The sequence below is a fragment of the Ochotona princeps genome, chromosome 29, assembly GCF_030435755.1.
Source record: "Ochotona princeps isolate mOchPri1 chromosome 29, mOchPri1.hap1, whole genome shotgun sequence".
Lineage (NCBI taxonomy): Eukaryota > Metazoa > Chordata > Mammalia > Lagomorpha > Ochotonidae > Ochotona > Ochotona princeps.
The window spans coordinates 8752457-8777918 of NC_080860.1; the positions used below are offsets into that span (position 1 = coordinate 8752457).

Consider the following 25462-nt stretch of genomic DNA (forward strand, 5'->3'; position numbering starts at 1 on the left):
AGGGACATCTTGTTTCCCTCCCAGGACCAAAACAAATGTGGTGTTAGTCTTGGATGCAAACTTGGAGTTCCAACAAACCCAGTCATCAAGGTTAATATTATTATTTATTGATGCAGTATTTTAAATGAATATCAACTTTTAAAAAAATTCTCAAAACTTGAAATAAGGATGAGATTCCTGCTCCTGTGCCAATGTATATTGCTCTTCTCAGCCTGATCTCAGTTCTGAGCCAGAGCTTGTCTTTCCTGTCCAGGGGTGATCTATTCATGGCAGATTAAAAAAAAAAAAAGAAATTTCCTAGATTTGCTTCAAATGTTACACTTCAGTATTGATGATCTCAATTATGATTGATCTTTTGAAGGAAATGTCCCCAGTTTTGTTTCTGAGTCCAGGGCTTCCCTATGGGTTTCCTCCACTTTCCAAGTATATATCCTGCATGGCTGTCTAGCCCTGGCAGGCCCTCCTTAGTTCCAAATTCCTTTTGAACTTGACCCCCACCCTACCTCAGGAGTTATCAATGATTCCCTCTATTAAACATCTGAGAGTAGATGCTTTGGTGTTTGCAACCCTGAGGGCTGGAACAAGGGCAGGTTCTAAAGTGATGGCTCGGGGTGGGGGTGGGGGTGTGTGCTGGTGAGGGGGGAGATAACAGCGGGAAACTCAGTAGGAGGGGGCCCAATCTGGTTAGGGGGACTTGGTGATTCTCATGGAGTCCACTGTGCCAGAGTCCATCTCTGAAGACAGACATGTGAGGGCCTGGATAGAGAGCCAGGAGGTATGGGGATGATGGGACAGGGAGGAGTGGCACTGGGCACCCACACCCCACCTCCTGCCGCCCTCTTACTTGGGGTGCCTGATGGGCACTTCCAGCACCAGTTCCGGTGGGATTTGGAAGAGCTCAGGGTCATTGCCGTTGGCTTGCAGCAGGAGCGGCAAGACGTCGAAGCGGCCCCTCGGGGGTTTCCAGCCCTGCTGGATGCAGATCTGCAAGCAGAGCAAAAGCCAAGCTGTTAGAGTACCAGGCCAACTGAAACCCACCAGCCTGGGGACAGGGTGGGAACAGACAGCTACCCCCAACCCCCAGTGGTCACTGCCTCCATGGGCTCTGGGACCATGTTACCTCCCTTACCAGGTTCTCTCAGGCCTCACCATGCACTTGGCATGGCTTCCAGTAGGCCCCAGAGCAAGTGAGCTCTCTTGCATTATCTGGACTTTCCTCACACCATGGGGTTGAATCTGGCCACTGCACCTGCATGGTCTGCTCACTCCCAAAGTGTTCTGCAGGTGCCTGGAGGTACCACACACACATCCACTGCAATGTTGCAAGTAGATGGTCAGAACTGTTGCATGGTACACGTTTGTAAGGGCAGCTGGTCAACAGGGACAAGATACAAACCGCATAAGCAATTACAGTTTTCTAGTGGCAGCGTAAAAAGAAAACCAGCAGGTGAAACTAATTTAACATACTCATCTTAAATGACATATTTGAAATTCAACAATATGAAGCCTGGCACGATGGCTCAGTGGCTAAACCCTTGGCTTCCATGTGCCAGGATCCCATATGGGTGTCAGTTTGTTTCCTGGATGTTCCACTTCCCATCCAGCTCCCTCCCTGGCCTGAGAAAGTAGTAGAGGATGGCTCAAAGCCTTGGAACCCTGCGCCCACGTGGGAGACCCAGAAGCTTCGGGATCCTGGCTTCGGATCGGCTCAACGCTGACCATTGAAGTCACTTGGGAAGTGAACCAGTGGATGGAAGATCTTTCTGTCTCTCCTCTCTGTAAACCTGCCTTTCCAATAAAAACAAATAAATCTTTTTTAAAAAATAGAACAATATGCTTTGTGAATAATGTGCTAAGACATCACAGTCAACATATTCTAAAAAATATCTGATATTATATAATTTGACATATTAGATATTGATATCCATTTATTTGGCTAGGTTATGAAGTGATTAATATGTATATATTTAACATTAAAAATGTATTGCTTTGCTAAATCAGTCTATGATTTTATCAACAAGTATGCTACATAATCATCACATAAGAAGATTTTGGTCAACAGGTTGTAGTTACAGTGGTGATCTCTCAAGATTTTGTCATGTTTACCATTAATGCCATTTTGCCTGTGTAAGTGCACTCTGGGAAAACCATCTAATGACACATTTCTCAGGATATGTCCTTGTCATTACGAGAGGCCTGGCTGTATAAGAGCCACACGATTGTCTCAATTGGTAATCAATATCACAATTATCAATGAGCACTTTCCCACTTATGTTTTTCGGGGACTCTGTCTTAAGAGACGTGGTCTACATTTTTGCTGATGGTGCATCATTTTCATTTGGACCAGCCACAATGCAAGTGCTCAAAGCCACACGCAACCAGCCAATGGCTGCAGTTCAGGGCAAGAGACTGTCTGAAGGCAAAATGACAGGGTCAGGTGTTGGCGTGATTCTTGACACTGTGCCGGGAGGGAGAGAGGCAACACTGAATCAAGGATTTAGGAGACAGAACAGGGCAAGAGGCTGCGGGGTTCAGGACTCAGCAGCCAGGAGACAAGGTCGGCCAAGCACAGAGTGAGTGCTCAGCCAAGTGGAGCAGGGAATCTGGCTGAGGCTAGAACTGCACAGGTGCGACTCCTGGTCGCCTTGGTGACAGGCCCCCTCCTCAGACAAGGCCATTTGAATAAGAAAAGCCATAGGCAAATGAAGTGTGCAACTTGCAAGGAGGCACAGCCATTCTCAGCCCTTCCAGCTTAGTCTTGGAAGTGGATTTGGACAAAAGGACAAGGATGCAATCTGCTGGCTCTGGGTTGGATGATACACTAAACCACACCCAGGTCTATCTCCATGTCTTACCTGTACTACCTGTGCACATGGCCACATGGAAGGTTGTCTAGACAGGGTAGGGGTTGGGTGCTCACTTTGCTAGAGGCGTCTGCACAGACTTGGGCTGCGAGCAGCTATGGTACTGGTGCCATGGAGACAGAGGCACAAAGAAGGATTGAGTGGCTGAATTGTTGCAGAAGTAAGTGTATGAATGATTGACATGGCGCTGACATATGGCCCTACTCAGAAAAGAATGCCAGAATGCCAGTCCTCACTTCCATATATCAACTCCTCTCCTTCTGATGGGAGGCAGATTTGTCTGGCAGATCTAGCTTTTTCTCTACACATTTGGCCTCCAGGAGACTCAGTCTATCCATCTAAGAAATGGGACAATTGTTCCCACCAAAAGAGTTAGGCAAGGTCATGATTGAAAATGAACAAATGCCCACCCAACTAACCATAAAGAAACCAGAAGGGCAAGGTAGGGGGCTGCCCAATAGGACAGGAAGGACAATGGGCACACTTTTGGTTCTCTAGATGAAAGTGTCCAACAGAACAGAGTTGGCATAGAGACAATGGGGGGGGAGGTGGGCATTGTGAGCAACAGTTATGACCCCACTTGAGATGTTCCCATCCTATTGTGGAGTCTGGGTTCGAGTCTCAGCTTGGCTTTCCATTCTAGTTGGCTGTTAGTGCCCACCTCAGGAGGCAGCAGGCAATGGCTCAAGTGCTTCCCAGGTACAAGAGCCAGGAGTTCCCAGCTCCTGGGCTCAGCCTTGCATCCCTCCAGCTGTTGTGGGCAATTGAGGAATGAGCCAATATATGAGAGCTCTCTCATCTCTTTCTGCCTCTCTGCCTTACGAATAAATAAAAACAACTAAATTGAAATACAAAAAGACAACTTGGGGGCATGAGAGCCCAAGTCGGGGGGCAACCCTGCTCGCACCTCTGTGAACTGTACGTTGGCTGGGTCCCCCAGGATGGAGCCATCGGGTTGCTTGTAGCCGGCATAGCGGATGAGCTGGGCATTCCAGACGCGGAAGTCATGCTTGCCGTCTGTCCTCTGGGGAAATATGGTGATGGCCGACCTTTTGGGGACAGAGGAGGACACTTGGCATTAGGGCAGAACTAATGCATTGGCATATGTTAGAAAAGGTGAGGCCCAAGCCAATTACTGCTGGAGACCCGGGGGGGAGGCTCAAGTTGGTGCCGACACTACCCACCCCAACCCAGGGCCACTGTAACAGCTGCTTGAGGGCACCCTGGTCTTATCTTCCACCAACCTCCATTGTCTGCAGTGTCTGCAGAGGCCTACAGGGGAGGAGCCCCCGGGCCAGCTTGCTGAAAGCAGAAATACTTCTCCAGGCAGGAGACTCTTTAAACGGCATTGGCATGACTGAGTGTTCCAGAAAGTTCTTTAGGGGAAAATTATCTCCAGGGACAGTCAGGCTCTGGCCCTTTCAATGGTCAGGTCGCACTATTGATCCTCAATTGCTGCTTTTCTCCTACCATCATTCATTCTTTTCCTGTCTGCCCACCTGCATCGCATACCAGCATGATAGAGGTTTATGATTAAGAAGAACTCAATTTGCAATCATACTTAATTTTAAAATTTATTTATTTGTTAGTAAACAGTAGGTACCAGCCAGGGGCCTCATTTGTCTACCTAGGCAACCAGGAAACCTGTATTCTGTTTCTAAATTGTAGAAACTGTGGGGGTCAAGGATCTTTTGTTATAAATATCAGTCAACACGAGGGAAATACAAACGCTATCTTAACACAAAGCTGAGCCCTTCTCCTTGGCATCATCATCAGAACAGAATCTTGTCACCATGTGACTCAGTTTTGTTGCATGTCAGGAAGCTCTTCTATCAGTGCACTGAATTCCATGGTCATGGTGGCTTCTTGGATCAACTCAGGGCTCACATCTTTGGTCCAACCATGACTCACAGAGCTGCTCCCATGAGCATTTTCCCCTAGAACTTGGCCCAGGCTGGTCCCAACGCCTGGCTCCCTCTCCGCCGTCACAAGCCTAAATTCAAGGTGAAACTCAATGGCTCTTTCTACACACCAAATCCCCTGTCAAGTTCACAGAGTCTTTCTTATGAGCACATTTTTTTTTTTTTTGCACAAGAGAACAGAGCATGTGAGTCTGCAGGAGTCGGGGTATCACACCTGAGGGTAAGTCGAGAGTGGGAACAGAAACCATGTAGAGCCCCAGGGCCTCTAACAAACGCCAGCCGAGAAACCCTTCAGCACCATACTGGACATGCACACCGAGTGAGGCAACTTCCCTCCAGCATTAAAGCACATGGCTGAGTCTTTGCTGCAGAACCAGAGAAAGCAGGTCTGTGTGGTACTTAAAGTCCAAGGTGCATTTAGAAATGCCAGAGTTACAGACAAATGCAGTGGATGCTCAGCATCTCCTGCGTGCAAGGACCTTAGCATAACCTCACAGAAGGGCAGGTGAGATGCCTGGCCCTGTTGGCCCTCTTGATAGCTTCCTCTTAGACTCTCACCGCTCTGTTATGGCTGCCCTCTGATGCCCTCCACCCCTGGCCCCCAAACTCTTGCAGGACTTTCATGCCCCAATAACATTACAGGGCAGAAGATTAATCCGATCATGGTGTGAATGTGGGGTTCTCATGATTAAATCCTGGTGGTTTTATGTGTGAACAGAGGGAGAGACACACAGAGATCACCTGGGGAATTTGCCTGCAAGATAAGGCCCCTAGACCTTCACCTGCAGAACCCTTCGCCAAAATCGCTTCTTTCCTGGATAAAGGCAACTGCCTCGGGTAATTTCATTATGGTAACAACAACAACAACAGAAGATTAATACCCTCTCATCTGTAAGATTATTCTGAAACATGGTTTCCATTCTTAGATGGTTTTCTTATGCTTTTCAGATGGGGAATTTGAAACTTAAATCAGCTCAGTAATTTCTTTAGAAGCTCTACCTGTACAGATAATTTAAAACTGTGGAAGTGTGTTGCTGGGTCTGCAGGGACCCTGTCTTATGACTCTCCATAGCATGATTTGAAAATCAAACTAGCCCATGAATTCCTGGAGGGTCTAACCTTGGGCCCTCCATTAATCATCAAGCTACAAAGAGAATTCTGGAATGTTCTTTGAGGAATGAAGCATCTTGGGAAAGAGGCCTGCACCCTGATTCTTCATGCAGGTCTGGGCTCATATTCCCAGTCCTTTTCTTGCCGGTGGGCTTGGTCCACCAGCAAACACAATGAATTGCTTTTAAAAGAGAGAGACTTGGGCCAGCCTGGTGGCCTAGGGGATGAAGTCCTTGCCTTGCACACACTGGGATCTTCTGGTTTCTAATCCCTGAAGTCTCACTTCCCATCCAGATCTCTGCTTGGGGCCTGGGAAAGCAGACAAGGATGGCCCAAAGCCTTGGGAACCTGCACCCATGTGGGAGACTCAGAAGAGGCTCCAGGCTCCTGGCTTTGGATCGGCTCAGCTTTGGCTGTTGTGGCCACTTGGGGCGTGAATCATTGGACGGAACATCTTCCTATCTGCCTCTCCTCTTCTCTGTCAATCTGCCTTTTCAATAAATAAATCTTTTAAAAAAGAGAGAGACCCATCCAAGAAAATCCACACTTAATGCAAACAAGCTTCTGTGTGTCCCTGTGGTGGCTGGGGAGACTGTCCCTGCAATGTCCCCAGGGTAGGGCAGGGCTGGTCCTTAGCAGCTGCAAACAGGTGCTGGGCAGCCAAGAATGAACGGGATTAACAAGTACAGCAGCTGTCTGGGGGCTCCAGCTGCTCCCTTCCAGCTGTCCCAGCCTCTTCTGGCTGAGACTTACTATAGCAGAAGCCACCAGCTCAAACTGCTGCACGCCTGCCCACCTGCTCCCTGCAACTCTGTTCTTGACCGGGTATAGCAGGCATCCGAGGCACGGCTTGCAGTGGCACCTGAAGGAAGACCCACCCCTCCCCACAGCACGAGGAGACAGTGTCTGTTTTACCAGCAGAGAGTGACAGGCAGCTCTGTCCATAGAGCATGATAAGGGAGAGGGAGCTATGGCTGTCACTTTTGACCATGGTATTTTCCTATTTCCTTGGAACCTGAACTATCTCTTGCTGCCTTTTCCCTGGGTGATGCTGGATGTGCTAGGAGATGCTATCAGTGTGCAAACCCATGCAAGCATTTGCTTGTCCCGAGGAAGAGCACAGGGTAGCTCTCCTAGCAAGGCAGGGCTCCCCAAGCTCACCTGTCCCATGAGTCAGTCTAGAGCCAAGGATTACTGTAGTGGAGGACGGGAGACGAAAGCTCCCTTCCCTTCCCCAACCCCAGTGCCCAGCATGGGGCTCACCTGAGGTTCCCCTTGTTGGTGGCGTACTTGATGTGGTTGCAGATGTAGTTAAACATGCCGTGAGCCGTGGTGCAGTCGCGGGCATCAAACACCTGCAGAAGATGCACAGTGAAACTAGCCTGCCCCCTCCTCCTCACGCCAGGCCCCTGGTACATGCTCGGGCTTCCACAGCAGAAACAAGGCAGTGGCCACTCCGGTTGCTGCCCCACGAGCAGGCAGCACTGGAAGACTTGGTTCCAGACTGAGTTTCACACCTCTTTTTCTGTCTATACTAACCATCAAGGTCAGTCAGGGAAACACCCCCAGAAGTTGGTGTGGAGCATGGGGAAGGGAGAGTAAGTACAGCAGGGGGTTTTTATAAGCTGGCTACTTTTCCTCTTGTGAAATCGAACCAACACCCTCCGATGTGGATCACTAATCTGCTTCTAGCTTTAATCAACTCCCTAGGTAAAAAAATCACACCATGAGGCGTTGAAACAGATACCTCCATGGAGGAGGAGGAGGAGGAGGAGGAGGAGGAGGAAGAGGAGGAGAACAGGAATAAGTCAAGAGAGTGGGGAGAATCCAAAAGAGAGTGGAGAGGTCACGGTCACCTGGAGAGACTATGCAAGCACTCTCACGTCCCAGGTCACTCTCCAAATGCCCCTGAGGGACCCAGGCTGGGACCAAAGCTACCAGGTCTTTCACAAGGGTGGCAGGTAGAACTTGAGCCATCACTGTGCCTCCTTGGGTCCCCATTAGCAGGGAGCTGGAGTCAGGAGCTAGAACCAGGCATCATACCCAGGCTTCTGAGCTACCCTCTTCTCTACTAGGCCAACTGGCTACCCTAGGAGCAGACCCTTTATAAAGCTCAGCCCACGTCCCTCCCCTTCTATCTTCCCTCTCTTTCTTTTGTCCCCGCTCCCCTTCCAAGAGGCCCTGTGGAGGTGCCTGGGCCTCCCTGCCTACCTGCAGCTTGGACCACTGGATTCTGCCCACGCAGCGGGAGGCGTTACGCCAGGCATGCTTGGCCCCATAAATGAGCTCTGTGTCTTTGAGCTGGTAGGTGCTGGTGGCCTCAATCTCTTTATTTACCTCTTCCAGTCTGTCCATGTGGGCTTTGGAGCCAGATCTGAGCAAAGAGGAAAGCGGAAACAGACAGGGAACCATCATCCACTCTGCTGAGCCAGAGGTGACTGAACGGTTGTGCTACTGTGGGCGGCCAGAGGCCACACAGAATCCCAAGTCATTTCCTGCATGTGAGAGTTGGAGCATAAACCAGAGACTGTAGATCCACATGTCCACCATGTCTCTAGCAGCATTCAGTGCACTAAACTGGCTAGGTGAGGACTGTGACACATAGGTAAGCCTATGTGGGGGGACCAGGGACCAGGGACCACCGCAACTATTGTCTCATGGGAAGGGAGGCCCTGGGTTGCCAGATCTTCTTTCTGGTAGCCCTGTAAGCCTAATTTTTTTTTAAAACCAGGAATTCTTCCATTTCCTGAATATTGGTAATGAAATGAATGACAGAAACCTAAATTATTATGGAAGATTTCAGGTTTACAAAACAGTAACGCGGAGGTACTTCAAAAGGTTTGTGGGAAATGGGAATAAATGCCAAGTTTATTTTGGCTGAAAACATTTCGAAATCCATGCGTGACTTTTTCGCAACACACCTTTCTATGAACTTTTGAAGACCCCTTGAATAATGAACAATCAGATTTCCCCCCACCCCCACCTAGGAAATAATGTGACAGCTCCCGGGGCTGACTCTCCTCATCACTGCCCAGAAGTGGCTGTTGTCTTGAATCTGGCATTTACCATTCTCACACATTTGTTTATACGTTTGCCACCTGTGTAAATCACGCACAGCATTTTCCGGCATGTTTTCAAAGGTTATATAAATTGTGCTGTACTGGATCTGTCCTTCTAGAACTCATCCTTGGTTTCTTTTGTTCAAAGTCTCTTGTGAGCTTTGTCCCCACGATCTTGCAGAATGCTAACCCCTTCACTGCCTACCGCTGCATGCTATTCTGTCAGTGGACGGGATCACAGTGGGTTTACCCACTCTCCTGTGGATAGAATGGAGTCAGCTTCCTGCTGCTGCTTTCACTTTTTCTGCTGCACACAAGGTTTCAGTGAACCTATGCGTGTCCGATTGTGAACAGGTGTGAGAGTCCTCTGCCTCTGAAATGGTGTGAAAGGCTTCCAATGTTAGGCAACTCCTGTGCGCTCAACAGAAACACTTCTGGGAGCCAGCTTGGGCTGCTGGGCTGCCAGTTTCCCACCTCTGCGGCTGCTCGGGCTGTGTTGCAGCTGAGAGCAAAACTGGAGCTCAAGTCTTTGTGCTTGGCACTTGATGGTTCTCAGACTTGTCATATATGCACCTTTTAATTGATGAGTAGTACTGATCGATGAACTCCTTGGCAAGAGGGAAGAGCTGTTCTTTTGTGCGGACATCTTCAGGCCTCCGCGTGTGCTGAGACGGCAACATGATGGATCCCATGCAAATGTGCTCAGTGCACCCGGTTTCCTGGAAGATAAAGCCAAGCATTGCTTAGTTTTACCCAACAGTGGCAGGTGTCAGACTATGGAACTGGATCTGATAGGCAAGATGGAGTGGACATGACCCTTTGTTGTATAAGGGACCAAATCAGGGATAAGCCCAGTCATCAAGCTCAGGTTAGGGACCATACGCAGTACTGTCTTAGGATGCTCACACAGCCGCTGTATTCAACGGGAGGAGCAGGGACTTTCTGATTCATCAGACATGGACATTGCATTCTGGAATAACCGCTGCTTCCATGCTGATCCAGAAGGAGCTAATAGAGTGGCTACAGAGACTCAGTTCAGCATGTCCACGGTTGATAACTGAGCCCCAAAGGCCTCAATTCTTCCCTTCCCTGACATCACTGTCTTTGACAGTTGACTTTTACCACTTCCTGTCCTCCCCATTAAGAAGCAGAGGTCCTATCCCTCTACTCCTTGAATCTGGACTGGTTTGGGCCCAAAGAATGTGGCAGAAAGGAACCTGTGCCAGTTCCCAGCTCAGGCGTTCTAGAGATCTTTAGGTCTTTATGTCTTGGTTCATTTGCCCAGGGCCCTGCAGCCACACGGGAGCAAGCCCAAACTCCTGATGGGAAAAGAGACAACTATGGAATAATTACTGAGCCTGGGGGAAGGCATTTGACACCGTGATTAACATGCTACCTGGGTAATATCCTGCACCCCACATTGGGGTGACCTGGTTCGCATCTTGCCTGCCTCCGTTTGTCAACCCCCGCCCCAGGAGGCAGCAGATGATGACTCCAGTACTTGAGTCCTTGCCACCCACATGGGCACCTGGTCTTGAGTTCCCACATCCTGGCTTCAGCCTGGGTCCAGCCCCAGCTCTCGCAGGCATCTGGGGGAGTGGACAGCCTATGGGAGACCTCTACATCTTTGTTTTACAAACCCATAAATAAAAATTTAAAAAAAAATTTTTTTTTCAAAAAAGAGCTATCTCAGCCAAGGCTATCCTAGGCCTGGACTAGCTTGATTAGTCAGGGACCACAGGTGCTAGAAAAAGCCCCTGTATCCAGGCTGGACTTGTGGAGCCATCCAGCACATCTGTAGACTTTGACAAATAATCCGCTACTGTTGTTTTCAGCCACTAAGCTTGGGGGAGGTTTGTTACAGTGCAGCAGCTAACAGATACAATATCATCCTAAGAGTCCCACTCTCTATAAACACGTAAAGTAGCCCAATAGTTTAACAGTGGACAGACAATAAGCAGCAAAGAATTTTTCTTAGAGGAACATACACAAACTAAAAGCATTTATGAACAGGTTTTCACACACGGATGGATTTCTCGCCCAGAGCTTAGGTAGTGTCTGGAGGCAGGCTTGAAGGTCACACTTGGGGCTGGCCTTGGGTTCTGACACGTGGTACAGATAAGCCAGAAGCGAGGCTCAGCATCTTCCAGGGCCCGAGCAGTCCTCCCCACCCCTTTCACTTCCCGACAACTGATCCAGTTCCAAACAGGGACAGCCCTTGGTGCACCCCCTTGCTGGGGGACTCACCAGTGTGCTCTTAAGGTGGAGGGTATCCGTGAGGACCACGTCTGTCTCCCAGTTCTTGACCTTGAGGAAGCGGGGGCACTTGGAGGGGCTGCCATTCTTGGTGGGGGACTGCTTTCCTGAGGCAGGTGGCTGCAGGAGAAAAGGGGGAGAGTGAGACAGGGTCTTGAGGGAACTGTACAGCAGCTTCCTAAGGACTGCCTTTGCTGGACAAAGATCCCAGGCGCTCTGGCAGACGCGTGCACGGGGAAGCAGCACAAAAGAGAGGGAACCCAGAGGTGGTCTCTCGAGTCTAGTGCGCAGACCGGAGAGTCAGCAAATGCTTGCTGAATGAATATACAGCTGAAGGACACCATGGAGCTTGCTGACCAATAGCAGCCCTCAAGGAAATAGACCTGAGACTGGGTCCACCTGCTTGAGTTTCTAGGTTTTTGGCTATAGTCCCAAACCACCGTTTCTAGAAGGTACTGGGTAACCAGAAAGGTTTGCGTGGGAGAATTTCAAAGGTACAGAGAATTTTCTCCAGGTGGCAGGCACTTGCTACCAGGTCTCTGTGTTTATTCTCCCCACCCCAATACCTTCAGTACTCCTGTCTGTCTGTGCTCCTGTCAACAAAATGAATGGATGGCAAACATCCCAGGATGACCAATGTTAGCGCATCAATGCCACACCTCCATGACAAGGCCACACAGGGCCTGACGATCTTCCCATCGGTTCACCTGCCTGCCTGAACAGAGGTGTACCCACCTACTGGGCAAGCACCAGGGATTCAATGACTGACAGTGGGAGCCAGAAGGTACACCCTGACGGGGGGGAAAATGAAGCCAGGGAGGTAAGAGAGCCAGTTGAACAATTCTTGTGCAAACAGCAGCTGAGTGGGCTGGGACCTGGGGGCAGGGCGTGTCTGCACCACACTAGTGCTCCCTGACCACCTAGCACACTTGACCTTCTGGGGCATTCCTGCACAAGTGGAGAGCAAGGTAAGCAAGTTCACACAAGAATGGCAAGACTCAGTGGCAATAAGAACACACATCAGGAGGAGGCGAGGGTGAGAGAGGCATGTACAGAGGACATGAGTGAGGGGGTCGGGCTGCTGACTGGTGGGAACCAGGATTCAATGGGCTGGGCCCAGGACAGAAGACCTAGAGAGCTCTGAACAACCAACATGAAAAACTAACGTTCCGGGCCCGGCGGCGTGGCCTAGCGGCTAAAGTCCTCGCCTTGAACGCCCTGGGATCCCATAAGGACGCCGGTTCTAATCCCGGCAGCTCCACTTCCCATCCAGCTCCCTGCTTGTGGCCTGGGAAAGCAGTTAAGGACGGCCCAAAGCTTTGGGACCCTGCACCCATGTGGGAAACCCGGAAGAGGTTCCTGGTTCCTGGCATCGGATCGGCGTGTACCGGCCCGTTGCGGCTCACTTGGGGAGTGAATCATCGGATGGAAGATCTTCCTCTCTGTCTCTCCTCCTCTCTGTATATCCGGCTTTCCAATAATAATAAAAAAATCTTAATATATATAAAAAAAAAACTAACGTTCCATGAACACGTACTACAGATGAGCCCATTTCACAGGTAAGGAAACTGAGGCACAGCAAGGCGAACCAAGTTATCCAATATCATAGTGCTGGTAAGTTGCACCATAAGTCAAATCCGGGAATTCTAGCCCGTAAACCATCTTTTAACTGCTTGACCTTCCTGCCTTTTGGCCATTATGAATCATTCATTCCTTTACTGTGTATGGAACTGCTCATCTTCTACATGGCCAGGCTGGGCAGCAAATCCCAGGGCGTACAGTGATGAGCCAGCCAGGTGTGATCTGTCATGTGGAGCTCACAGCCCAGAGTGAGTGTGGGCACCTGCTCACCCCATGAGCCAGTGTAGCTGACCACAGCAGATATCACGACATGGGACATCGGCCCCATGTACAGGACGCATTATGGACTAGAGTCCAGCTTCGAAGTCAAGATTAGGGAATGGGCAGATACCGGCCAGGCTAGAAGGGCAGGCATGGTACAAAGGCTTCCCACCAATCCCTTTCGGGCTGGAGGACTAGGAGCCCTGTGATACATCACCCATGGCGCCACTCCAGGGTCTGGGAAACAACAGGAGGTGGTATGCAGTATGCCAGTGTTCTAGGCAGGATCTGGTCGTCTAGCCAGATCTGGCAGTCCCACTGGCCCTTGTCTCAGTGCCAGGCACTGCCATCCGTCTACACTGGACATCTTCCCCTTCCACAGACCCTGCATTCAGACCCTTGTTGGCTGGCATCAACTTCAGCCTTCTCAACAGCTCTCATCCATTCCCCTCTGCAGGTCAGCACCCTCAGCAACTCACTTTCATGTCTCTGTTGGACGGTTGGCGTCACCTCCTAGATGTTAGTCACTCCCTATCACACTATTAGCGCTGCCAGGTGCCAATTCTGGGACTGCTGCTGCTACAAGCACAATCACTCCATGCCAGGCTTTGAGTGTGTATCCCAAGTGTTGATGAGTTGGAAACTTAATATCCAAGTTCGTGTGTGAAAGACAACTGCAGGTGGGGCCTCTGGGAGGTGATAAGGATCAGCTGAGACCAGGAGGGTGGGGCTGCCATGGAGGCAGTCATGATTTTCCCAGAAGGGACAAAAGAGACCTAAGCAATGGCACCTGCTCTGCCAGGAGGTCCTTGGCAGACGTAGGTGCCAAGCTCCCGGACCCCAGAGGTCACCTGTTTCCCCTTCCTTACAACTTCTCTGGCCTCAGGTATTCCAAGGCAGCAACAGCAGCTGGATTAAGACCCTGGCTAGCACAGTGGCAAGGACTGGGGTGGATTGCCCCCTTTGTTACCCACTTGGCCTTGCTCCCCTGCTGAAGTTGGTATTGTTGGCTTTCAGTCTCACAGGAAGCAGCCCCAAGGGCTTGACACCCTGCAAGATTCCTCAGGATTCTGTCTGCGCCCCCATCTCTCCCGGCAGACAGGCAGCTGAGGGGAGTCATGCCTGGGTACACATTCTGATCATACGAACAACCTGCATCCTCAAAACAAAACAAAACAAAACAAACAACAATAACAAAAAACCCAACGAGTCTTGCCTGCCTCCAACCTTCCTGCTCCAACATTGGGTTTCTCTTCTCAGGCCAAGAAACCAGCTTGACTTTCCCTGCACATGGAGGATGGCAGATGTGGTGTGGGCCCTGGTGTTGGAACCCAAGACCCAGAGGAGGAGTCAGGCTCCAGGGAAGAGGTGAGAGGTGTGGGCTGCCGGCAGGCAGCCACCAGAGGGCGGAAGCAGGCCTGTGCAAGGGCCACCTGTTGAGGTCCAGATGTGTCAGAGATGGTTGTCAAGTAATGGGCTGTGCTGGCACAGGCGGGCCACTGTAGATTGAAAACTTGAAACCAGGAGTCAGGAAGCCATTGGCAGGACTGCTGGAACTGGGGCTTTGATGCTGTAATTATCCAGCAGGCATATTAGATGACTCAGGAGGGCACCAAGAGGAGATGAATGGTGCAGTCAGGGTCCCCCACTACCCTGCCCCATGTGTGGACTCCTAGTGGGAACCCGAGCATTCCTGCCCCACACGCACACCCTGGGCACTTGGGATGTTGGTGGGCAGGGCTTTTCCAGCTTTGTGTCTGTGGAGGACAGTGGGCAAGGGTGGAGAAGCTGGCTGGCAAGGACAGTGGGTGAGGATAAGGACACAAGCTGGCAGAGAGCAGTGGGCGAGGGTGGGGACATTGGCTGACTCTCAGTAGTTCTCGCAAGCTGGGCTCCCTGGGACACGGGCTGGAGGCTCTGGGCTCATGGGCATCGTGAAGGCTTTACTCAGGGGACCTGCTGAGAGGGTAACTGTTTGGGCCGCTGCCCTCCAGTGATGATCAAGCTATAATTGGGAAAAGCATTTTCCATCTGCCTGCTTTAAAATCAGGTCTGTAACCTGTACCCCACAGCCCGGCTCAGACCACTGCCTGCTTTTACAGTCAGTGAACTGAGAATGGTCTGTCAGGAGACTGGGCTGTCGTGTAATGTTAAGTCACCTCATGGGATGCCTGCATCCCCTATTGGAGTAGCAGTTTAGGTCCTGGCTGCTCCACTTCTGATCCAGTTCCCTGCTAATGTATCTGGGAAAGCAATGGGGGATGGCTTAAGAGGTTGGATCCCTGCACCCAAATAGGAGCCCTGGAAGGAGTTCCTGGCTCCTGGCTTTGGACTGGCCCAACTCTGCATACTGTGTCTCTTTAAGGAGTGAACCAGGGAATGGAGGATTCTGTCATATTGCCTTTCCAATAAATACATTTTTTGAAAAATAGGGTTTTTCCAATTTTGGATTGTTGATTTAAAAAAAAATCCCAAGAAGACTCTTTTTGCTACACATGAAAGTGAGAAGTTTAAACTCCCACATCCATGATCAAGGTTTATGTGGCTCAGTTGGTTCTATGCCATCTATGGGTGCTTTTCTGTGAAGAACCAGAGGGTTGTGCCGAAGATCAAGATGGGGGGCAGGTCTAGAAGCACCCCGTCTCTTGCCCTTACAGAGGCAGTGTGCAAACTTCTGATGGGCAGGATGGACCAGCAACTGACCACCCAGAGCTGGGCAGAGATCTTTCTTGGTTATTCTTTGAAACAGTGTCCGCACTTTGCTCCACCCACCCCCTGCCCAGGCTGTGTACAGCACACACCTCACTGCATGTAGGATAAGTGTGTATTTGTACCTACATCTCTGTCACCATCTTACACATATACATTTACATGCATGTGCACTTGATATGTGGATAGGCCTGTTAGATACCTAGATATCTGTTTTTGGCCTACTCACTGCTCAGTGTGGTCTCCCCCACCCCCCACCCCCCAGTGCACAGAACATAGGCAACAAACTTCTGAGGTTTTGTTCAGACTGACATGAGGCCGCCCTATTTTCTTTGGGTGAAGCCTGGGGGGTCCCCAGTGTGGCTGGTTTTGAAAACTGGGCCTTTAGGAGGAACTAGAAAAGGCTACAGTCGCTCCCTCTGAAGCTGCCCAGCTGATGGAGTGACCCGATCAATGCCAAGTTTCAGGAAATGCAGAATGCTCCACGACTTCTCGTGGAGTCACATCTCGTAAACTCATTGCAAGCTGAAAACGTCCTAAGTTGGGCTGGCACCATGATGTAGCAGGCTAATCCTCCCACCTGTGGTGCCACCCTCTATGGGCACCAGTTCATCCTGGCTGCTCCACTTCTGATCCAGCTTCCTGCTAATAGCCTGGGAAAACAATGGAAGATGGTCCAAATACTTGGACCCCTGCATTCATATGGGAGACCTGGAAGAAGCTCCTGGTTGGCCCAGCTCGGGTTGTTGTGGCCATCTGGGGGAGTGAACCCACAAATAGATCTTTCTCTCTGTAAGTTTGCCTTTAAAAAAACACTTGAAAACATCTTAAAAGGAAATGGCGTACACTTACTCCACAACACAGTTAGCAATGTCCCACACTGTACAGCATGGGCTAGGCGGGGGTGGCGAGCAGCAGCTGGGCACCTGCATCTCCTTAGGCTTTGAAAAGATCTAAACACAAAATTCCAAATACAGTTTCTACAAACCCATGTGTCTTTTTTTGGCAGAATCATAAAGCAAGCGATCATTAAGTGGACCCAATGTAAGCCAGGGACTGTTTGTAAATGATTGCAAAGGTGGCGGGGGTGGAGGGAGAGAGGAGAGAGAGACAGACAGACAGACAGGCTGGTGCAACGATGCAGGTAAGTCTTGAGGTTGGAAGGCACAGCTGCTCTCACTGCAGGAAGGACAGAGACAGAGAGCAGGGCTGCCGGAAGTAGAGTCAAGAGCCTGGGGGCGGGGCGTAAGAAGGCGGAGGGAAAAGTAACACATCCACGGCTGACTTTGGAGCTGGCAGCATATCACGGGGCAGGACGCTGGAGCAGCAGAGTTGGGAGGTAAAGGGAGGGAGGGAGAGATTGAACCAGGGAGGAAAGCAGAGATGCCTCATCGGAACCAGGATGATCTAGAGACAGAAGCTGAGCACCTGTCCTTCTCCAGCATCACCAGGAGCCTCACAGGGAAACCAGCACCGAGAGCTGTGGGTGGCAAGGCAGGCAGGGACCCAGGAGAACAAGACAGCTAAGCAGTGTCCCTCCATAAGTTCATCTGTGTACACTGTCACTGCCATGAGCTCAGGCCCCAGATTACAGGTGTCAGGTTAACACAAGGTCAGGAGGGGTTTCCTGGTCCAGTACAACTGGTGTTCCTGAGACAGACAGACAGACAGACACACAGAGACACACTCAAAGAATGCCATCCGTGTGAGCCTGTCAGCCAGGAGGGCTGCCAGGATCTGTCCCTCTCTCATAGCACAGAAGGAACCAGACTTGCCAGCACCTTGATCTTTGACTTGCAGCCCTCAGGACTGTGATACCCAATGCAAATTGGTGTCTAGGCCGCCCAGGTGGCGCCACGCAGGTGCCTGGGGACAGCAGCCCTGGTCACTGACTCAGGAGCTGAGGCCCTGGCTCACACGACATGAGTGGCTTCTGACTCTTGCACTCTTGGCAGCTGCCCACCGCTCCTCCATGACAAGCCTGTAGCAACCTGTCCCGCTTGGCTGGTCCTGAAATGAGGTCAGCATGCTGGGCTGAGCTGGGGCTGAGCTGGGCCATGGGCCATCCCCACCAGGCCCTAGACACTGCATCCTGAAACCCTAGCAGCAGCCCCAGGCAGCACTGTTCTAACCAGTGGGGACCACTTCTGTGGGAGCAGTAAGTGCAACCCAGTTCTGAGTTGTTATAGTTCAGGGTCCAGGACCACAGACCTCTCCAATGTGGCAGGGGCCCACTATCCATCCACACAATTTAAAAAGTTGCTACTTAGGGCCTGGGAAAATGGCTCAGTGGCTAAGTTCTTGCCTTGTATGTGCCAGGATCCCATATGGGCACCAGTTCGTGTTCTGTCTACTCAACTTCCCATCCAGCTTCCTGCTTGTGGTCTGGGAAAGCAGAGGAGGATGGCCCAAAGCCTTGGGACCATGCACCTGTGCAGGAGACCCAAAGAGGCTCCGGGCTCCTGGCTTCGGATTGGCTGAGCTCCAACTGTTGTGGCTGCTTGGGGGAGTGAACCAGCAGACAGGAAATCTTTGTCTTTTTCTATAAATCTGCCTTTCCAATACAAATAAATTTTTTTTTTTTTTAGAAAGTTGCTACTTAAAGAACTTAACAGTGCTTACCACCAGGGGCATTATGTCTTTGTGTATTCATAATGCATCTCAGGGGTTCATGCTTTATTACAACTCCACGTACATGTGAAAGCACTTCCTCCACCTCTTTTCTCTCCCCCTTCCTGATTCAAGGAAGGGATCGACAGAGGACAGATGAAGAGAGGGGGCGCAGGAGTTAGACCCACCACAATCTGGTAGTGGGCAGGGACAAGCACCTCTGGGGAGCAAGAGACCTTCAGCTTGGTTATTTTTCCTCTGGTTTGCAGTGAATGTGATCACAGACCACTTTAAACTTGATCCTCAGGTGCCTTGGACTTGACTTTAAAAATGAAGCTTGTGCTGTCTTGCAGACTACCCTGTGACACCGCACTGTATCTCGTGTGTATCTCTTCAAAGCATGAGTTCACTAGATACAAATATGGAGAACACACACCAAGAATTATGATCTTTTTTGGTCTTTTAAGCTTTGAAAACACCCTCAAGTGGGTTTGGGCTCCCTTGACCTCTAAGGGTCTCTGTTTGGAGGGTGTGTTAACATCTGATACCCACTTGAAAAGGGAAGAAGGAAAATGACTTTGAACCAACTTGGCCTCCGTGGGAAATGAATATAAACATTCGGGTGATTCAGGGGGTGAATCGCAGAGTACAGGGCAGCTGATGGTGGAACCAGAATGTTATTGTCCCACACAGACCACACTCGGGCGGGACTGCCTTTGAAGAGACGCCCTATAAAAACAAACAGTTGGCAAAATACATGGAAATGCCAACAGGGCTGGACCCAAACACCCTTGCTTCCTGGCTCCAGGCTGGCTCTGACCACATGGGACAGCAGGGTTTTGTGGCTGGCCTGGTAGCTGCATGACTTCCAGAGACCAGAGTCACTGGGCTGCAGAGGGCCCAGGTGGAAGGCAGCAAGGTATCAGCGGGAGTTGGCTGCTGCCACCTGCCTCCAGGACCCAAACTCCACTACTCCACATTCCTGGAAAGCATCTTTCCAGAGGGGCCTGAGACACACTGGGTGACCCGAGGAAGCTGGACACGAAAGATGCCAACCTGGGTCATGAAGCAGAACAAGGCAGGAGTGAATAGCAGCACAGAGCTGGGCACTGGGAGCTCCTGTCCAGGAAGGCGAATGAATCTCAAAACACAAGAGGTTTCTCAAATGCCTAGAGAAAAGCGTATAGAAGGGAGGAGCCTACAGGTGCCTTGGGTCGTCAGCCTGACTGGTACCACTGGAGGCTGCCAAAGCCTACCAGGTGGGTCTGTGAGATGCTGAATATCACAGTGTGCTGACTGTTGCCACGGTCTCAGCCTGTCCTGGGGGGTAGTTATTTCTGGGGTTCTGGGAGAATATTTGTTGAAGAGCTTAGGGCTCAGCTGTGAACCTCTGGAGTCCTTGGATTCTGTTCAGTTGCCTTTGCTCTGGAATCATGTGTAATAACTTTCTATCGGATGCCTGACCTGGGCTAGTTCAGTTAAGCCTCCTAGCAACCCATTTTTCAGATGAGGACACACACATTCTTGCAGGGGGAAGGGACTTCACTAAATGAAAATGTCTTTTTATTTGAGCCTTCCCGCTACTTCCTTGGTGAGCCTGACCCCCTTTCCTGCCTTGGGAGACATCAATTTACACATCACATTGATGGGGAGTAGACAAGGACGATGGTAGAGCCTTCAAGGGAGAGAGTGAGGGTGTTACCAGGGGCTCTGGGTGGGTGGAGTGCACACTCTTGTTTGTAAAATGTGGAAAAGGCATAGTCCTTCCCTTTACATAAGCAAAATTCCCACATCAGCAAAAATAGTTACATAATAGGTAGCCTATTAAGAACAACCGCCATGGGGCTGGCACACTGGCGCAACAGGCTAATCTGCCCTGTGACACTGGCATCCCATATGGGCTCCAGTTTGTGTCCCAACTGTTCCACTTCTTATCCAACTCCTTGCTTATGGCCTGGGAAGGCAGTGGAAAATGACTCAGGTCTCTGAGCCCCTGTGACCTTGTGGGAGACCCAGAAGAAGCTCCCAGCTTTGGGCTTCAGATTAGCTCAGCTCTGTCATTGTCATTATTTGGGGCATAGATCAACAGATGGAAGACCCTCTCTATCTCTTCTTCGCTCACTGTAAAAGTCTGCCTTTCAGATAAAAATTTTTAAAATGAATCTTTGACAAAAAGGAATGACAGCCATCATGATGTAAGAGTTTGTCCCTGGGGTTGTGATTTCCCAGAGTACCTGTGTCCGACCCCAGCTCTACTTCCAATTCCAGTTTTCTGTTAGTGCATACCCAGGAGCTGTGCATTTTCTTTCAGGCTAGAGCTCAAGTGGTCAGATTCCTGCCACTCACCTGGGAGAGCTGGGTAGAGCTCCTTTCTCCCCATCTTTGCTGCTGTGGGCTTTTGAGGAAGTGGGGAGAGCGTGGGCTCTGAAGTTCATGGTCTGTGCTTGATATTGCACCTGCGCTAGTTATTGAGCATGTGACTTCACCCAGCCAACAGACCCCCGTGTGCCTCAGTCTCCACATCCACAGGATAGGGACAATGACAGGGCTTCACCGAGCAGGGCTGGGCATTAGGCAAGACTGTGGATTAGAGTACGTAGCGTGGTGTATTCAACACTGCTCAGTAGCTATTAGCTGAGACTGTTACGGCTGACATCATCATTGAGACACAAGCACGTTTTATTCTCATCCCAGTCGGAGACGCCTGTCCTATGGGTCCTGCCCAGAAAAGGCAGGCTTAGCACAAATGCTAAGGGGTCCTCTGGCTAAAGATGCCAGTTAGGGGGCGGGAAACAGTCCTGCTGCCCCTAGAGCTGCAGATGAGCGAGTCCCAGGGTTGAAACGGCAGCGACACACCTGCAAGGCGGTATTCTTATCCCTGGCAGTGGTATTTTTATCCTGACCTCATCAGTGTGTGGTGGTGAGTCAGGCCTGACGAGGAAGGCTTCCTCGTTGGGGCCCTGGATTGTTGCTGCAAGGCAGATTAGTCTCCGACTGCCTTCATCCCAAGCTGGCTGCCAGCTTGGGGGTTTTCACAAGGGCCCTGGTTGTCTTTGATCCTCTAAAGATTGGGGACTGCGTGACCCCTCCCCTCTGCTTGCCTTGTAATTTGGAGCCGTGTAGACATTGGGATTGGGTGGTGCTAACACTAACCTGGAGGAGAGAAAGGTTTCTCAACAGATTTTGACATTTCCAAAGCAGCCAGCAAGCCCTGGGTCCCTGGAGGGGTGAGGAAATGCCAGGCTTCTGATAAGGTGCTGTGGGAGATGGGCTACAACGGAATTGTGTTCTACCAAGGGGTCTTCATAGGAGAAGGAGTAGGGCAGCAGGTAGGTGAATGGAGGGATGGATAATGGGGGGGGGTTGTCCACAGGGAAACACCGCTCCCCCACCAGGCTACTGGTCCCTCACCAAGGGCACGCTCCACCCTTCACTCATTTCTTAGGAACCAAAGAGACCCACACTAAGGAGGAGGCTTGGGGAAATCTTTGTTCAACTCAGGTTCCAAGAGCGTTGAACCAACAGCAGCTCCTCCTGTCCTTTATCTAGAGTGGTGTTTCACAGTTGAGAATTCCCACGTAAAGGGTGTTGACAAAGTTGTCAAAGCTCCATGGGTGTGTCTGTTGGGACAAAGCTCAAAAAACAGTCTCAGAGAGCTACTAATGATCTCCAGGAGAGAAGGTCAGCCTATAAGTCACAATTACATCATTTACTATACTACCTTTCTGGGCCTTCTTCCAGGCCAACTGCTACTTCATCCTCAAAACCCAGGTCAAATGTCACCTTCCCTTGACACCTGCTGATGTATTTCTGTTCCGGTGTTTTTTTATGTCACTTTTCCTCCAGCTTTGATCGTGCCATCTTCCTATACTTGTGTGCAGGGTCTCAAAGGCTGGGAAAGGCATGTTCGCTCAGCTTTTGCTCCTTGAAGGGCTTTGTCATGCCATCACAGGAACTGTGAGAGTGCTAGCTGGGGAGTGACTCATTGCGTCCACCCCAGGCCAGGTATAGTTTGCAAGGAGATGGTCATAAGGTTTCCAAACACTGTGTTTTCCTGATATGTCTTCAGCTAACCCTGACCAAGATTAGCAAGAGATATTGATTTATCATTAAATATGAATGGCTTAGTTTTGGGGGACTGACTTAAGAGAATATGCCTTCATGTTTGGTTATCTTTAACCTTCGACAAAGAAGACCAAGTGGACTGACCCCACTATTCTCTCCTGGCTTCAGTCTGGTTGTCGTGGCTCTCTGGGGAGTGAACCATCAGATGGAGGAACTCGGTCCCTCTCTCTCTCTCTCTGCCTTTTAAATAGATCAACAGATCTTAAACAACAGGGAAGCTGTAGATATTTACAACTGTGAAGATCAGCAATGTACCTGACAATGAAGTGCAGGCCCACAAAGTAAGTCTGTAGCCTGGATCTGGTCTGAGGAGGTACCTCGGTGTTTTTTCCCAGAGGGTTCCTATGATGGCAACAGCTCTTCATATTATTCCATTATGCAAGAAAAGAGGGCCTGGTACAGAGGCCCAGTGATTATATCCTGCCTTGTACTTGCTGGGGTCCCATATGGGCACTGGTTCATGTCCTACCTGCTTCATTTCCCACCTAGCTCCATGCTTACAGCCTGCAAGGGCAGTAAAGGATGGCATGAAGCCTTAGGACCCTACACCCATGGGGGAGATCTGAAGGAAGCTCCTGATTCCTGTCTTCAGGTCAGCTCAGCTCCAGCCATTGCAGTCACTTGGAGGCGTGAACCAGTGAATAGAAGATCTTTCTCTCTGTAAATCTTCCTTTCCAATAAAAGTAAATACATCTTTAAAAAAAAGAAAATGAAGGGAACTTTACACTATGTTTGTTTCATTTCAATGAGCAGTTCTCAAATGTTCACACGGTGATCTTGACTTTTAAAAGATAATCAATTAACTGACAGACAAAAAAAAAACATAACAGAAGAATTCCCCTCCTTGGTTCATGGTCCAAATGTCTGCAACAGCCAGGAGTGGGCTGAGCCAAGAGCCAGGAATGCACTACTTTTCTCCCACACAGGTGGCAGGGTTCTGACTATGTGAGCCTCCCCCTGCTGCCTTCTACAGCCTATATTGGTGAGAAGCTGGAGTTGGGGGCTGAAATCAGGAGTTGAACCCAGGCACTCCGTTGTGTGATACTGGTGTCTAAGAGTGGCATTGCCTGCCTCTGGTTTTGATTTTCAAAAAATTAATTTTTACGAAAGGCAGAGTTAGAGAAAGTCTTCCATCTGCTGGTTCGCTCCCCACATGGCTGTAACTGCTGGGGCTGGGCCAGATCAAAGCCAAGAGGTAGGAGCTTCTTTTGGGTCTCCCATGTGGGCAGGGACTCAAACACTTGGGTCATATTTTGCTGCTTTCCCAGGTGCATCAGCAGGGAGTTAGATAGTAAGTGGAGCAGCTGGAGCTACGACTGCTGGCTATGTGGGATACAGGTGCTGCAGACCATGGCTTAACTCGCTATACCCCCATGTTACCCCTGGCCTTGATTTTTGAGGAAAGCATAGTGAGAATTTACAACAACTATTCTCTTCCATCAAATGGGCCCAGGCATTGCTACTGGCAGGAGAGTCAGCCCACAGGTCAGGGAGTATGATTCCTGAGGAATCCCTGGTGTTCTGGATCTCCCTGGACAGTTGTGAGCAGCCAAGGAGAGCCATCACCACCATGGCTCCGAGCTCCCCCATCCTTCCCCTTGAAGTCACCTAGAGAAGCTTTGAGTCACTGCTTGGGTGAGCTGGCATGCAAGGTCTGTATGTCAAGCATCTGAAGAGCCCAGCAGTTGTATGTGTCAGCTGGGGCTTGGGACAGGAGGGCCAGTGGGGACAGAAAAGGGGATCCTGGGCCCGGCAGCGTGGCCTAGTGGTTAAAGTCCTCACCCTGAAGGCCCCGGGATCCCATATGGGCGCCGGTTCTAATCCCTGCAGCTCCACTTCCCATCCAGCTCCCTGCTTGTGGCCTGGGAAAACAGTTGAGGACAGCCCAAAACCTTGGGATCCTGCACCCGTGTGGGAGACCCGGAGGAGGTTCCTGGTTCCCGGCTTCGGATCGGCGCAGCACCGGCCGTTGCGGCTCACTTGGGGAGTGAATCATCGGACGGAAGATCCTCCTCTCTGTCTCTTCTCCTCTCTGTATATCCGGCTGTAATAAACTGAATAAATCTTTAAAAAAAAAAAAAAGAAGAAAAGGGGATCCTTTGACCCCTGCTTTTTCTTCTGGGAAGGCAGATTTACAGAAAGAAAGATCTTCCATCTGCTAGTTCACTCCCCAGATCGTCACAACAGCTGGAGCTGAGCCGATCTGAAGTCACAAGCTTCTTCCGGGTCCCCTACACAGATGCAGGGTCCCAAGGCTTTGGGCCGTCCTCTACTGCTTTCCCAGGCCACAAGCAGGGAGCTGGATGGGAAGTGGAGCAGCCGGGACACGAACAGGCACCCATATGGGATCCTGGCACATGCAAGGCGAGGACTTTAGCCACTAGGCTACCACACTGGGCCCTTCATTCCTACTTCACTGAATACAGAGGCTGGGTGGAGAATGCACAGGCCTTCTTAGGGTTGCCCTGACCTGGTCCAGGGAGGTAAAGGCACTACTGATCTCCATCCAGTCTCTCCAAGTTTGGGAAGTGATGTCAACTCTGCTGTCAACATGCATCTCAGCACACTGACGAAGATGGCAAAGTTTGCTAACAGATGGTGTTGGTGAAGCTGTGAGAAGCAGTCCCTCTCCTACTTACCTAGTTGGATTGTACAACCTCTGGGGTGAGCAATTTGCCAGTTTCTGCCCAAATCAATCTTGCACATAATACACATGACTCCTCACTCAACACTGCCACTTCTAAGAATCTGTTGGTAATTCCACTCGTGTGCCAAATGAGATATCTCTATAATGTCACTCGTTACACACACTAAAGTACTGGCTATGGTCCAGGTGTCCCTCACTAAAGACTGGTTCAGTGAATCAGACCTTAGAATATTATGCAGCTATGCAAAATGAGTCAGGAGTCCCTTAACCTACCAACTAGGGTTGCACTCTGAGTTTGATTGATAAATCAAAAAGCTG

The 25462-nt window shown here is 50.3% G+C and overlaps 1 protein-coding gene across 1 annotated transcript in view; it reads right to left on the reverse strand.

The window, feature by feature from the left end:
* NOS1 (nitric oxide synthase 1) overlaps positions 1–25462 on the reverse strand; it is a 100305-nt gene that overhangs the window by 40844 nt on the left and 33999 nt on the right. The window contains exons 4-9 of the mRNA XM_036496434.2: positions 11203–11331; positions 9529–9674; positions 8108–8270; positions 7160–7251; positions 3772–3913; positions 845–984 (exon numbers count right to left, since the gene is read on the reverse strand). Coding sequence (XP_036352327.2) covers positions 845–984; positions 3772–3913; positions 7160–7251; positions 8108–8270; positions 9529–9674; positions 11203–11331 — 812 coding nt within the window. The remainder of the gene's footprint in view (positions 1–844; positions 985–3771; positions 3914–7159; positions 7252–8107; positions 8271–9528; positions 9675–11202; positions 11332–25462) is intronic.